The sequence below is a fragment of the Petaurus breviceps genome, unplaced genomic scaffold (assembly GCF_028583685.1).
Source record: "Petaurus breviceps papuanus isolate PSGF00001 unplaced genomic scaffold, PetGlider_PUasm1.0 115, whole genome shotgun sequence".
In the NCBI taxonomy this organism is placed as follows: domain Eukaryota; kingdom Metazoa; phylum Chordata; class Mammalia; order Diprotodontia; family Petauridae; genus Petaurus; species Petaurus breviceps.
This window is the reverse complement of record NW_027185612.1, coordinates 9,253,964-9,268,796: the sequence shown is the minus strand read 5'-3', so window position 1 is coordinate 9,268,796 and position 14,833 is coordinate 9,253,964. Positions and strand designations below refer to the sequence as shown.

The 14,833-nt window shown below is 35.7% G+C and overlaps 1 protein-coding gene across 1 annotated transcript in view; it reads right to left on the bottom strand.

Annotated features, from left to right (window-relative positions):
* Window positions 1-14,833, bottom strand: part of RNF32 (ring finger protein 32) — a 51,499-nt gene that overhangs the window by 22,636 nt on the left and 14,030 nt on the right. Inside the window, exons 4-6 of the mRNA XM_069085120.1 lie at window positions 10,162-10,194; window positions 9,480-9,604; window positions 8,977-9,085 (exon numbers count right to left, since the gene is read on the bottom strand). Of these exons, the coding sequence (XP_068941221.1) occupies window positions 8,977-9,085; window positions 9,480-9,604; window positions 10,162-10,194 (267 nt within the window). The remainder of the gene's footprint in view (window positions 1-8,976; window positions 9,086-9,479; window positions 9,605-10,161; window positions 10,195-14,833) is intronic.

The window sequence follows — 14,833 nt, the reverse complement described above, 5'->3', positions numbered from 1 at the left end:
CTCAGTTTCCTCATCTGTAAAATAGGGATAATAATAGCACCTACCTCTCAGGGCTGCTGTGATGATCAAATGAGATGATATTTGTAAAGTTCTTTGCAAACCTTAGTGTATTATATACATGCTAATTGTTGCTGCTCTGACCTGTCCCAGGTCACATGAGTCTCCTGACACTTAGCTAGTGCTCTCTTCACTAGGACACATAGCTCCTCCTTTATATTCTGTTCACCTGCTCCCATCTATTTCTGTGCCTGTTTATAGCCTCCCTTGTAGAATCAGACTTTTTGTGAAGAATCAAGCCTGGGATGTCTTTCTCCAGATGCAGAAGACACGTGCTCTGCATTTGAGAGGGTTGCCTGGGGCACTGAGAAGTTCTGTCAGAAAGCCCTTCTCTAATACAGGCACAGACTTGAGTTCAAGTCTTTCCCACTCCAAGGCCAGGTCTCCTTCCAAGACTCCAGCTTAAGAAGTATAGTAATGCCTCTTCTCTCAAAAGTTTTTACTTAATTAAAAAAGAATTGTGAAGTGAAAAACATTCTAAAATATACTTAAAGTAGGGTTTGTTTTACACTTCAACACAAATGTTTGGGTGGGCTCACTGGCCACTCATATTGGAATATTCAAGATACTGATTGTAAAATATGTTATGGGGAAAGTAGAGAGGGAATAAAATAAATATAAAAATACTTGGCTGTGATAATATTTAATGTACTTGAATTCCTTGGTTTTAACATTAGTGCATTTCTTACGACTTCTAATAGATTTGGAGTGAATTATGTCTGAATATAAACTGGCCAATCAGTTGCTATGAGCATACTGATTTTTATTGGTTTGTCTGGAGTCTCTCAGAATTCAGTTGACATGTGCAGTAGTACGTGAGGAATGGTATGTACGTGGATATAAAATGAAATTGTGAGAGGTAGTTTATTGGTATGTTTTCCTCTGGAACTAACCGAGGGAAGATTTTTTAAAGTTTTATTCTTATTTTTTCTTTGTACATATTTATAGAATGTGATAGATTTGTAGAACTTTACACCATTTCAAGAATCACACTGTGCTGTGGATTGCAGTCAAGACTGGAGATGCATGTGAATGCATCACAACTGAAAATCCACTGTTATGGATGGGTTATCATATGAAGAATATGAGCTTTATTAGATTGGGAAGTTAAGACTTCACCAAGCTGTAGCAGCATAGCGAAGTAATACAAAGACATCAAGTACAGGGCTTTGAAATCTTATTTAAATGTGCAACTGCAACTGGATGTATCAGTGAGGATATTGTTTCCCTATTGCTACTTGTATAACATAATAAATATGTGGTTCATTTGAATTTATTTTAAACATGCTTATATATGTGTAGTATAAATTTACATGTGCATAGGGTAGATAGGAATAGTAAGGCAGAAGCAGAATAGCATGTTATACCAGTAAAGCTTTAGGCAGTGGACATGGGCACTAAGGACAACCAGAAGTTCCTAAAAGACGGGAACTACATCACTTCTAAGGCCTCTTTTAACTCTGATTCTAATAAACCTATATGGAAAACCAAGGAAATTAAATAAATATAATAAAACTTCATGGACTTAAATTGATTACTGAAACCTTAATTTAAATGAAGAAGACATTTTAAAATGAAGTTTACTTTTTCAAATATAATAAATCAAACTAAACTAACAAAGTGTTGCCTAAATGAGGTCTTTTAGGAACCTTTTTTAGCAAATTTTTAAAAGTGCTTCGTTCAAAAGTGTCTGATAAATAACTTGCTCTCTTAAGTCATTAAATATACTTCCTTTTGGGATATTATTTTGTCTTCAAGGCAATTTTGTCATTTTTGACCTCAAGAAGCTTACATTTTACTGGGAAAGATTACATGTACACATATGCATGTACACACACACATACACACACAGAAGAAATACAGTGTAATTTTTTTTTGGGGGGGGGAGAAGGCACTAACTGCTGTATATATAGGACTTGTACCCTTCCCCCCCCTTCATCCTTTCAAGCTTTTGCTTTTGTTATCTTTTCCTATTAGAATGTAAGCACCTTGAGGGTAGGGAGTATCTCATTTGCTTTTATTTGTATCCCCTCTGCTTAGCACAAAATTGGCACACAGTAGAGCTTTAAAAAGGTTCTCTCTCTCAGGAATGTCATGTACAAGGTGAAACTGTACTTTGAAAGAAATTAGGAATTCAAAGATGCAGAGATGAGAATGGAGAGAAGTCCAGGCAAGGGGGAAAGCTTCTACAAAGGCCTGAAGGATCCTGTTAAAATAGCCACTTGAGCAGGATTCAGGTTGCACAGCTAAACTCCCAAAGATATACTTCAGCAAAACCCTGAAGTTTGCCTTAGACCAAATAATGATCAAGAAATTAAATGAGAAATGACAGCAGCTTACATCTTCCACCTCAGAACTTCATGGAAAGTTAGCCAGAAGTCCAGGAGCAACTGGAAAGGGGCTCCTCCAACAAAGATAATGTAAGAGTAAGAAACATTCCAAATAAAATGTAGAATGCAATAGTTTAAAAACTTTCTAAAGAAAATTAAGTCTACAAAGGGTTAAATACAATTTCTAAACTTTTCTATTCATAACTTCTATTGCAGAGTAAACATTTTATATAATGATATAGTGTTTCAAATATATATGTATGTATTATTTGATTCTCAGAATAACCCTATTAAGTAGAAATAACATACAATATTATTTCTATTTAAAGATAAAGAAAACTAAGCAAGTCACATAACCACTCTATGCTTTGAAATCCCATAACTAGTTAGTGATAGAACCAGGGCTAGAAACAAATTTTCTTGATTCTCAGTTTTATATATAAATAGCATTATATGTAAATTTTAACCTAAGTATCTTATTTTCAGAAGTTTCTATTAGATAACTTAATGCTTATTTCTAAATGAAGTAGAGATAAAAATGTGAATTTAGACTCAGAAAGTAAAGCTATCTTTAAAAAGGTAATAAAATTATTTAAAAGGAAGAAGAATGAATAAGGTATATTTCTGATGTGAGAGTCAGCATACTTAGAACTTATTGAGTATGGTTCAGAGGACAAGAGTGACTAACAGAAGAGAATTTATCAAGAAACTCTAGAGAATATAAAAGTATGAAATCTCTAGTCTCTATAGTGGACAGTTATTTCTTGAAAACAGAATAAATTAACAAGGATAGAGATTAGCTACTTCCAGGGAAAGGTCAAAAATATTGTTAAGAAAGTAATAAATTAGCCAAGAGAATTATGGATGTCATGAGGAGGAAGTGTAGAGCTAAAGAGAGAGTACCGGTTCAGGCTGAGGCTATTGTCTTCAGTAGGTGCTCAATAAAATTTCTTTTAATTGGAAAAAATAAATTGAAAAGATTTGAAAATTTAAACTAGTATTTGAGAAATAGTATGTTATTTTCAGGGAAGACTTACAAGTCTCAGAGGAATGAGAAAAACACCTAATTTCCTTTTTTCTAGGGAAATTACTATGTTTGAAAATTGACCAGGAATGATCTGTTTCTAGATACAGACTGTTTCCCAAAACAGGAACATGATTCTGGAATAACCTGGATATGGGAGTAGGGATGGACATCAATAAGAAGTTTAGGTTCATTTCCATGTACTCTATCTGCATCTTGTGGGTACCTATTCCTATATATTTTGTCTCCCCATTAGAAAGTGAACTCTTTGAGGGCAGGAACTGTTTTTGCTTTGTTTTTGTATCCCAACAATTAGTCCAGTCCCTGGCACATGTTAAGCCCCAAGTGAGTTGATTATTGCTTGATTATATGACTTTGGGCAAGTTCTTTCACTACCCGTGTCATCTTGGGCAAGACACAACCTTTTAGGCCTCAGTTTCCTCAACTGTAAAAAGATAGACTTTTAACTAAATGACCTTTTAAGTACCTTCTGGTTCTAAGTCTTATGAGCCCATGACATAGTCCAATTTCCTCATTTCACAGAGTAGGAAATGGACTCAGAAAGGTAACTTGTTCAAGGTCACACAAATAATTAGCAGCAGTTTAGCAGTGGGACCACACTGGGAGCTGTTGTATTTGAAATCCAAGGAATTGGGTTCCAATTGTGCTCTGTACCTGGGAGGTCTCAGGCAAGGTACTTAGGCTCTTGGGACCTCCGTTGTAAAATGAGGAATGAGTTTCAATGACCTTCCAGATCTAAATCTAAGAGTCTATGAACCACTGCCTCCCTTTCACTAATTTCCTTCTCCTTTCCCAGAGACATGGAGCTTTCCTAGGGCTGAAGTGCCTTTTAAGCAGGGACACTTTTAGGGGCTACTAAAAACCAAGTTGTTGTTTATGTTCCCAGTGTGAGGAGATAACCTATCCCTGCAAGGTGGCCCTTTGATGCCCTCAGGGGCTCCTGAGATCTTAAGAGCTCTTTGTGGCCTAAAACGGTAGAATTGACTATTTGACCTGAACTCTGTTATCATAATCTAGAGGTTATTCTTATCAGAGGTCCTATTCCTTATAACAAGACCAATCTGGGCTAGTTTTCCACTTTGTTTCTACTACCTATGAACTAGCCAAGACCCTATAAAAGAGGCTTCATTCTCCTGGGAACACAAGGACAAACCTCCCTTGGGTCAATACTATTTGAGCTGATTCTGAGGAAGGCATAAAAAATGCCAATATGGGGCAGGATGCCAAAACACAGAGGGCAGTAATTCCTTATATCACTCAATCTGTAAAGCCTTCTACCTGCAAAACCATATAGCTGCTTGCAGTGAAGTAAATTGTCAACTAAGTTAAGGGGCTGAAGATCAGATTACCATAAGTAAATGTGCCTCTGCCAGTGGTTCTTACAGTCTGACATTGCTTGCAACAGGCACAGCACAAGGCCCATCAGCTATGCTGTCTGGGTAATTAGTGCAAGTCTGATTACTTCACTCATTCTGTGTCCCCCTGCTTGGCGGCCATGGCCTGTTCTCCCTAGCTTTTTTACTCATGACCTCATGTGTGTATCTCAGTTATATAGAACTGGTTGGGTCATTGCTTGGGTTAAGTGTGCCTGTAAAGCTAAATTAGACCCAAACTAATTTATTTATCTCAGGTATTCAAAAGTATTTTTCTCACTTCCCAATATGCTAATTTCACTATTACACATTTTGAGGATGTAGATTCTTGATTATAATTGAACTGTAATGTGATCCTACTAAACCAGAATTTTGATTATGTTCCATACTCTTATGACACTTGGAAAAATTACTGATTAAATGATCAAGACAACCATTAGGGGAAAAAAGGAACATTTATCATGTGTTCTAGTTATTTGTGTACAGTCTTTTGTTTTCTAGAAAATGGTAAGTTTCTTGAGGGCAGAGGACGTGTTTATATATCTACCTCAGTACCTAACAGAGTGGTTTTCATGTTTGCTGAACTGAATTCACTTTAAAATCATTCAGATCTAATACTGGGTTTTCTTTGTGCAGGTAATATTGTTCTTCTGCAAAAATAACATTAATATTTAAAATTTCATGTGACTTGAACAAATCATAGTTCATCTTTGCCAATCTTGAATTAAATGTCTGGTTGTGGATGATATATCACAGCAAACACACAATAGAGAAGGTGCAGAAAACAAAATGATTGCAATCATTCTGGAAAGCAATGTGGAATTATGCAAATAAAATGTCTAAACTCACTGAATGGGCATCGCCTCAGACAAACAGAGACCTGGGAAAGATCTTAGCTTAAAAAGGTCAAGGTCTCCCACTGCATCCAGGGCCATTTCCAGTTGTCCTGATTTCTATCTCGTCACTGGATACAGATGGCTCCAGAGAGTGAGGCTGGTGATTTTGTATAGCTCTGCCTCACTTAAATCCACGTCACTTGCAAGTCGTGTCATCACTTTCCAGATGCTGCCGTCCTCTTTGAGAACGAAGGACAAACGACAACTACAGTCTAAAATGTCCACACTCTTTGATTCTGATGTGCTCCTGTTAAGAATATACTCCAAGGGGGTCATTGGTAAAGACAGGCCTAGGATACACCAGACTATTTAGAGCCCTTTGCCATAAAAAAAGAATGGTAAACACAATATATGCCTGTTGGCAGGTGAATGACTAAACAGACTGTAGTTCATGGATGTAAAGGAATACTACTGTGCTATAAGAAAAAAAATGATGACTAGAGAAAAGCATGGACTTAAGTGAACTGATATAGAGTGAAGCAGTGGAGCCAAGAAAAAACACGCACATTAAACGACAACTATCACCAAACAATTGAAAACAAAGGTTGTAAAATTGCAAAGAATAAGCTTGGCCCCAAAGAAGAGATATGAAAAGATACTTCTCTACTCCCATCCAGAGGTGGAAGGGTGATCTAGGAGTGGGGAATATTGAATATATTATCAGATTTTCTCATTGTGTTTGTTGGTTTCACTGATTTTTTTTTTCTTTTCTTGCTCTTTTAAAGAAAATCCTTTGTAATGTGGGGTAGCCCTCTGGGCTTGTGTCAAAAAGAGGTGCAGAGGGAAACTTGGCTGATTTGAAACAAAAGACATCAATAAAATTTATTTTAAAAAAGAATTAAATTACCAAGGTTAAAGGAAACTATTACATAAATACAGACTATAATGATTACTTAAGTAAAGAAAATTGAAGTCAAGTCTATAAATATTATTAAGGATATGATTAGGATGAACATGGACTTATTCAACCAAATCATAAAATTAATTTCATTTTATGAAGTCTAAGAGATAAATTAAAGACAAATAAAAGAAATAATTATTTTACATAATGGGAAGTAAATTTATGGAATAATTTATTCTAAAAAGTTTTAAAGGCTGAAGAATTGAGTAGATTTAGGTAAACTAATGAATGACAGCTAAAAAGAATTTAGTGTTACCACACAAAATTTTTGAAATTGATATCATGGAGAACAACCACTCATATCCTTGGTGCTTTTGTAAGAGACCTAATATTAGGTTAGGTGAATCATGACTCTGACTAAATGCTGTAGAATGAATATTATATACTTAAATAGACAGTATATTAATTATCATAGGAAAAGTAGGAGACAATGTATTGTTAGATGATTAAACTAGATTAAAATATAATAATAATAATTCAAGATTGAGAATAAGAACCAGTTTTCAAAAAGATGAGAATTAAAATTATTTACTTGAGGCAGCTAGGTGGCACAATGGGTAGAGAGTTGGGCTAGGAGTCATGAAGACCTGAGTTCAAATTTGACCTCAGACACTTAACAGCTGTGTTCCTTGGGCAATGGTAACACTGCACTTGTTTGCCTCAGTCTCCTCATTTGTAAAATGGGTATTATAATAATAATAATATCTACCTCTGGGTAACAGTGAGGATCAGATGAAATATTTCCAAAGTGCTTTGCATAGTGCCTGGCGTACAGTACCCACTTAATAAATACTTATTGGATTGAAGATACTTCTTTATTTTTCCTGGATTTTTTTGTCTGTGTTTCCTTTCATAGCATGACTTACACGGAAATGTGTTTTGCATGATTCCACATGTATAACCTATGTCAAGTTGCTTGCCTTTTCAGTGTGTGTGGGGGAGAGAATTTGGAACTCAAAATGGAAACAAGAATGTTAAAATTGTTTTTAAATGTAATTGAGAAAAATAAAGTACTGAATTAAAATAGAAAAAAATAAGTCTTTATTCCTTCTTTTCTTTCTTAATGTATTAACTGTTAAATCAACTGCATATTAGTGAGACCAAGAGCTCCTAGTATGGTATCCTATTCATCTTAGGCCCTCAGTATTTACTGTTCATGATGATGATGATGGTGAGGACTTAAAATTCTCTGCTTTCTCTTACAAAAACCAAATCACTAATTTCCCCCCCAAAAGAACATTACTTACCCAAAGAAATCATTGTGATATATCTGAACAATTTCAGGGTAAATTCAATTCAAAAGCCATTTGTACAAAACACTGTTTTAGTGACAGACAAAGCTAACATGCGTGTCTCCTTCAAGTCTTTCCACAGTGTTTTGTACAAATATTTTTTCATGGCACAAAGCTAAATAAGACATAATTCTTGCCTCAAAGAACTTATGATTTCATAGAGGAGATAAGATATGCACAGCGGTAATTACAGCACTAAACAGGACATGATAGCCATGCTGTTCACTGAGAGATTCGATTGCCTCAAGAGAGAGAACGTGGAGTAGGTGAAGAAAACAGAATGGTAGCCAATGTCTCCATGTAGAGGTTGGCATAAGAAGAGGCATGAGCAAAGGAGAGAGAAGTAGTGGTTAGTTAGAAATATAAAAGAGGGATCAGGAGAGTTTGGTGCCAAAGAAACCAAAGGAAGAGAGAGACAGTGGTCAGTAATGTCAACTGCTGCAGATAACTTGGAGTAACAGTATAAAATTAGATTCTTTCAACACAGGATTATTGATTCAACTAATTCAAATGAAATTGGTCAATCAATTCAAACAATTAATTTCAATTTACTGAATAAACTGTAGTTTATTCAAATTGTCCTAGATGTAATCTTAAGTGTTAAGAAAAATTTTAATGAAATATTTTATGGACTATCATGAAATTGTCAAAAAACTTAATTTTAATACAATTCAATTTGCTTAAAAACCATATAGCACTTTTTAGTAGGGCACAGAAGTGAAGTGAAATAAATATAAAGTACTGAAAGCTAAAAAAGAATCACCACTTTAATATAAAGTGAACTGGAGAATATTATAAAGAAAATGTGGCATGCTTTTGAGAACCAATGGTATGGGGTAGAAATGGAAACACATCACTAGGAAATACCTTTAATTTTTACCTTAATAGCTTAAAGAAAAAACCTAATAGGTTCTTCCACATTAATTTACTTTGCTCAAGAGAAAATACCAACTGGAAAACTTGTCTAACTGAATGGAATTGGAAAAAAAATTAAACTCTGAATGAGCTATGACTAACAGTTTGAATGCTTATGTGGGTTAAAAAACTCTAATGCCAAGCCAATCTAGTACATTTGTATCTACCTTTTCTTCAAAGAATTTTCTTCTTAATTTTGCATTTTTGGGAGGTATGGTTTGCCTCAGTTTTCTGTACCACTTTCGAACAATATGTCCTCTCCAATAGGCCTGTATCCTAAGAACAGAAATATTTCATTGAAGAGATGATCAAAAAGGTCCTGTTAAAGCATATACCTAAGTCAAGAACCAGTAATCTCATCAGTGCAGGATGATACAGACTGCAAAGCTTTCTCATGATATAGTCTTTTAGAGTAGATATGTTAGAAAAATTCATCACCCTGAGGCCCAGCTGGTGATGTGGTTTTCTGAATTTAATTAGGCTGGTCCTTGGAAAACATACAATCACTTTGTCACTTCATCATACTCCAAAGCCTTTTCAGATTGTTCAGACCATGCACATATTTTAAAATTATTTCTAATTACTTAGATCTCAAACCCTCATATTTGGATTTACTTTTAATTGGGTATTAGAATGATTCATGTGATGATTAATTTGAAATAGTTCTTACCTTGTTGCACATTTTATTTTAAAAAGCTGAGCTCCATCATATATCACTCTTGTCTGATACTGCTGCTTTCTACACAGAGGGCAAGTTTTTTTACCTGTGAACTTTTCAAAAGCCTGGAGACATGCCTGAGGAAAAAGTTCATTTAAGATTTTGTGAGTAATTACTTATAAACAACACATTTACTTCTAATGTAATTACAGTGTTCTTTTCTCTCATAATTATGAGAATGTCTAATTTAGATTATAATGTGAAAAAGTTTCATCAGATATTAACACCTTCTTCATGAATCCTGTTCCAAAAATCATATTTTACAGGAATAAACATGAAGACATCAAAAACTTCTAGAAATCAACTGATGTAAAGGTATATTGTTATGGGTAAGACTAACATGAAGTTAAATCATGTGAATTAAGCTATCATTCACTTTGATGTACATTATTAATAACAATCTGTTATACAAACATTTGTGGTTCTTTTGTCACATAAAATTCACCATTTTAAAAACAGGATGAATTGTATTATAGCCTTAAGTCATGTTTCCAACTATAAATGGTGATTAAGGATAAAATAAATGGCTCTTTTTGGAAGACTTTAAATTGAGTAAGGCTAGGCTAGATTCTTTAAGTTACAAGAATGATGTATTGCATACTTTATTGTAAGAGTTAAAACAGGATTTACTTACTTTGTGAAATACATGAGAACATGAAAGCAGCACCTGTTGTTCACAGGAAAACAAAAAATTGTTTGAAGTTTAAATTAGTTTAAAAGGGATGCACCACAAACATATTAATTAAAAGAAAAGTTCTGAATACACAAAAGGTTAACTATCTTGTTGCTTCTTTTGAAAAAAAAAAAAAAACCAACAAAACCCAAACTAATCTTAACTATCTTATTGCTTCTTTTGAAAAACAAAAAAACCCCCAAAACAACAAAACCCAAACTAATCTCTGCCTCTTAAGTTCAAAAACTGTAATGTTAAAATTTAATAGAGAGCACAAAAGAGGAAAAAAATAACATGTAACAGTTTAGTACCTCAAAATTGAATGCGGACATAGGAAGACAGGATGAATAAGCTAAATTTATCATCATTCACTAGCTTTAAACTGAATTATTCAGATAGTCTATATTTGAAAGTAAAGCAATTAAGGAGTAAGTATGTTTCCTAGACAGATAATAAGAGTGATTGTATGTATGTAAAGGGTAGTGGTAGGAATCAGAACAGGGTTGTGGGGGATGGAGAGGGAAGGAAGCAGAGAAATGTTAAGTAAATACTTTTTTTGGGTGCTTTGTTTCACCAAATGACACTCAATTTTAAGAAGTAATATATCATGAAGACATATGAATGACTCTATTTTTCAGAAAAATGCAGAGAAAGTAAGCTCACAAGCTTCATGAAAACTTCACCTTTCTCTGACCCAAATTCCCACCAAATGGTGGTTATCTATGCCATGACAAAAGATAGAGCATTAGACCAAAAAGAGAAAAAGAAAAAGAAAAAAAGGCAGTTGGTTATTAGTGGAAGGAAGAACTGGCAAAGGGATGAAACTAGAACGAGTCTGCACCATTGAGCTGGCAAACACAAAAGGATTAGTGGCTAACAGCCAGCTGAAGGGAAAGCTTTCAGATTCAGTGGCTTTTCTCCCCCCTTCAGGGAAGAAAGTTAAGGAAACAAGTAGGACAAAAAAAAAAAAAGAAAAAAAAGCCAAAGGCATTTCCCCCCCCTTTTTTTTTGTGCAGAATCTGAAGTAACCTTTAATGAGCGCATTCTTTAACACTCCCTAGTTAAGACTTCAACCTCAGCACAGCCAGACAGCTTGAATTTAGGAGAACTGTCCTGTTTTCACAAGAATTAGCCCACCTGCCTATGTGCAATCTATACTTTCTCTTGAAGGAAGAAAATATGGGGGAAAATACAGCTCACAATGTTCTAAATAAGTCCCCTGAAATAGCTTTTGCATTCAGTCCCTCTCCACCCCCCCCCCCAAAAGTTTAAAAATGAATGAATCCAGTAATCTGGGTCCTTTCTGAATAATTACCATTTAATCTGTCTAATAACAATCATATATGTAGGCAATTACTCACTCATCCTTTATTAAAAGAGTCTTTTTAAGTATTTCATCAACAGATGCTTGAAGATATATTTTAATACAGTTAGAATTCAGTATATATAAGAACATGATAAAACATAGTAAGGTCTTTGTAAATACCTGCTACAGGGCAAATATACTCTCAGATAACTAATATAAATCAGTAAATGGCAGTTAATGTGCCGCAAAAAAGGTTGTAGCAACAGAGATGCTAATGAGAACTAAATTCTAATCTGTCTGTGTCATACATAACTTCTTGGGTGGCCTCAAATGCATTACTTGAACTGTTTAATCTGTTTCCTCATCTGTAAAATGGGAATAACATTTGTCCTTTTCAGAGATGTATGGGGTTAATTTAATCTCTTATTTGTCATGTGGGTGGGTCCAAAATGTAAGAAAATTAAAAAAGAAACTAGATACGCTAGACAAATGAAGTTATTCATGAATTTATAAACCACACAAAATGACAGCATTTAATGAAATAAACAAATGTGCACACGCCTTCTCACCTCGACTACCGCATCCGACACTGCATTGCCCTCCCCTCCCTCTCCTCAGGGTTTTCATGAGACTCTTCTCTCCTCCCACCTATATAAATGCTCCTTCTCAGCATCTTTTGCTGGTTCAACAGCCACATCATGCCCCTTAACTGTGGGGGTTCCCTTAGATTCTGGCCTGGGCCCTCTTCTTTCCTTCTTCTCTATCCTCTTTCTTAATGAGCTCAGAAGCTCCCATGGTTTTCACCTTTAATAACTCCCAAATTTACAGAGCCAGCTGGAGTCTCTCCCAAGTTTCATTCCTGTATTACCAGTTGCCTATCAGATATTTCAAACTTGGAGACATCTCAAACTCAACATGGCTAAAGCTGACCTTTTAATTCTTTCCTCTAAACCCTTCCTTCTTTCAAACTTCCCCATTCCTGTAGAAGGAGCTAACATCCTTCCCTGTCTCCCAGATTTGTGTCCTCAGCGTCATCCTGAATTTTTCACTCTCCCACATCAGACATATCATATCTACTCAGTTGCTAAATCTTACTGTTAACTTCTTTCATAACATCTCTCTCATTCCTTCTCTCAATTTACACAGCTACCGCCTTAATTCAGGCTCTTATCACCTCTCAACTAGATCTTGCAACAGCACCCTCCTAATTGGGTGTCCTTATCTCAAGTCTTTCCCCACTTTTGTCCATCTCACACTGCCACTGAAGACATTTGCCTTAAGCACAAATCTGATCGTGTGAATCCCTTCGCCAACCAACTCCAGTGGCTTCCTATTGCCTCTAGAATCACATATAAACTTCCCAGTTTAGCTTTAAAAGCCCTTTACAAGTTGGCCCCAATCTAGCTTTCCAGTTTCATTGTACGTGACTTCCCCTCCTGCACTCTGAAGGCCAGCCAAACTGGCCTTCTCTCTGTTCCTTACATAGTGTACTCTGTCTCCCATTTTAGTGCCGGCCCTGGTCTACCCACATGCTAGCAATCTCACTCCGTCCCTCTGCGTCACAGACTCTCTTCCTTTAAAATGCAGCTCAAGCACTATCTTCTTCATGAAGCCTTTCCTGATTCCCCTATCTGCTGGTGCCCTCCTTTCCAAACCACCTCGTTTTTAACTACTTTGTACATACTTGTATTTATTAACTTGTATGTGTTTTTATATGTACTTGTCTCTCCTATTAGAATATAAACTCCTTCTAAGTAGGCATCGTTTCATTCTTTGTACTTATATCCCTAACACCTAAACACAGTGCTTGGTACATAGTAGGAACCTGACTGAAATTGTAGAGAAATTGTAGAGAAAAGAAGTGAACAAACAGGGTTCCATCCTGAACTTCCCTGGAACTCCCTCCACCAAATCTTCCTTTCAGACCAAATAATTAAGAAGTAGTTCTTCCTCTATGTTACAGGATAGCAGAATTGTAACTCATGTTACAGGAGCATCACTTATTCCTAAATTAGGTTTAATGTCCTAGTCCTAAAGGATAACTAACTATGCAATTGTTTTTTAAATTAAAATACATTCCAAAGTATCTAACTTCTGAGCAATCAAGATCTGGCTGGTCCTTAAAAAAATTTCACAAATAATATGAATTTGAAAATAGCATGAGAATTTGAACCTGAAAAATGTCCAATAATCTATGATTTGTGGATACATTCATTAGTTCAAACTTCTATGGCTCTCCCCATCATGTGTTAGAATTTGTATGAATCAGTGAAGTTTGAGGTTTAGAAGGCTATGGATTCTAGGCTTCCTTCTGATTCTAAAGTCTATAAAAGAACATTTATTAAGCACTTACTGTGTGCCAGTCACTGTGCTCAGCACTGAGAATATAAGAAAGGCAAAATCAGTCTCTCCCCTCACCCTTAAGGATCATTTATTCAAAGTAGAAAGACAACTTGTAAAAAGGCATTAGCAGCTGGGGGAGGCATTTTACAGAAAGTAGGACTTGAGCTGAGTCTTAAAGGAAGCCAGGGAAGCTAAGAGGAAGAGAGGAGAGAGGGCAAAGCATTCCAAGGGTGGGGTCGGCCAGGGCCAAGAAACTGAGGCAAGAGATGGAGGATTGGGTTTGAGGAGCTGCAATTAGGTCATACAACAATGAATGCTCTCTGATTTGAATTTTTCACCTTCCCTAAGTGCCATTTGATCTAACTTAATACCTCTATAGGAATTCCATCTAACTCTCAAGAAATAATTATTTAGCCCTATTTGATAATCTTTGGTGGATGGAGAATATTCTACCTTCCAAGGTAGGCCATTCTACTTTCAGAGAATTCTAACCATTAAGAAGTTTTTTCTTCCACTGAATGGAAATTTGCTTTTCTTAATTACCTCCCTTTGTACTAGTTCTTGGTTCTCTTGCCAAATCTAGAATCATAAGGTTGAATTCAGAGATGGAAGGTATCTTCAGGGTCATAAAGTATGATTTTCTCATTTCATAACAGAGGCAAACGAGGTCCATAGACTTGTCCAAGGCCACACAGGTGCTAAGTGGAGGAGCTAGGATCTGAACTTCAGATCCAGTGCTCCTTCTACTGAAGCACAATGACTCCCAAACAGAACAAATCTCTTCTGCATGACAGTTTTCAAATAATTGTGGACAGCTGTCATATCCCTCAAAAGTCTTCTAAATATCCCCAGTCCTTCAAGTGATCCATGTATGGCATTGTATGGGAAAGGTAAATATGTGGTTTCTCAGAGACTGTCTGCTAAAGTAAGTCCTTAGGCCTTAGGCCTAAGTTTTCACTTTTATTAGAAATTATGTGACTTTGA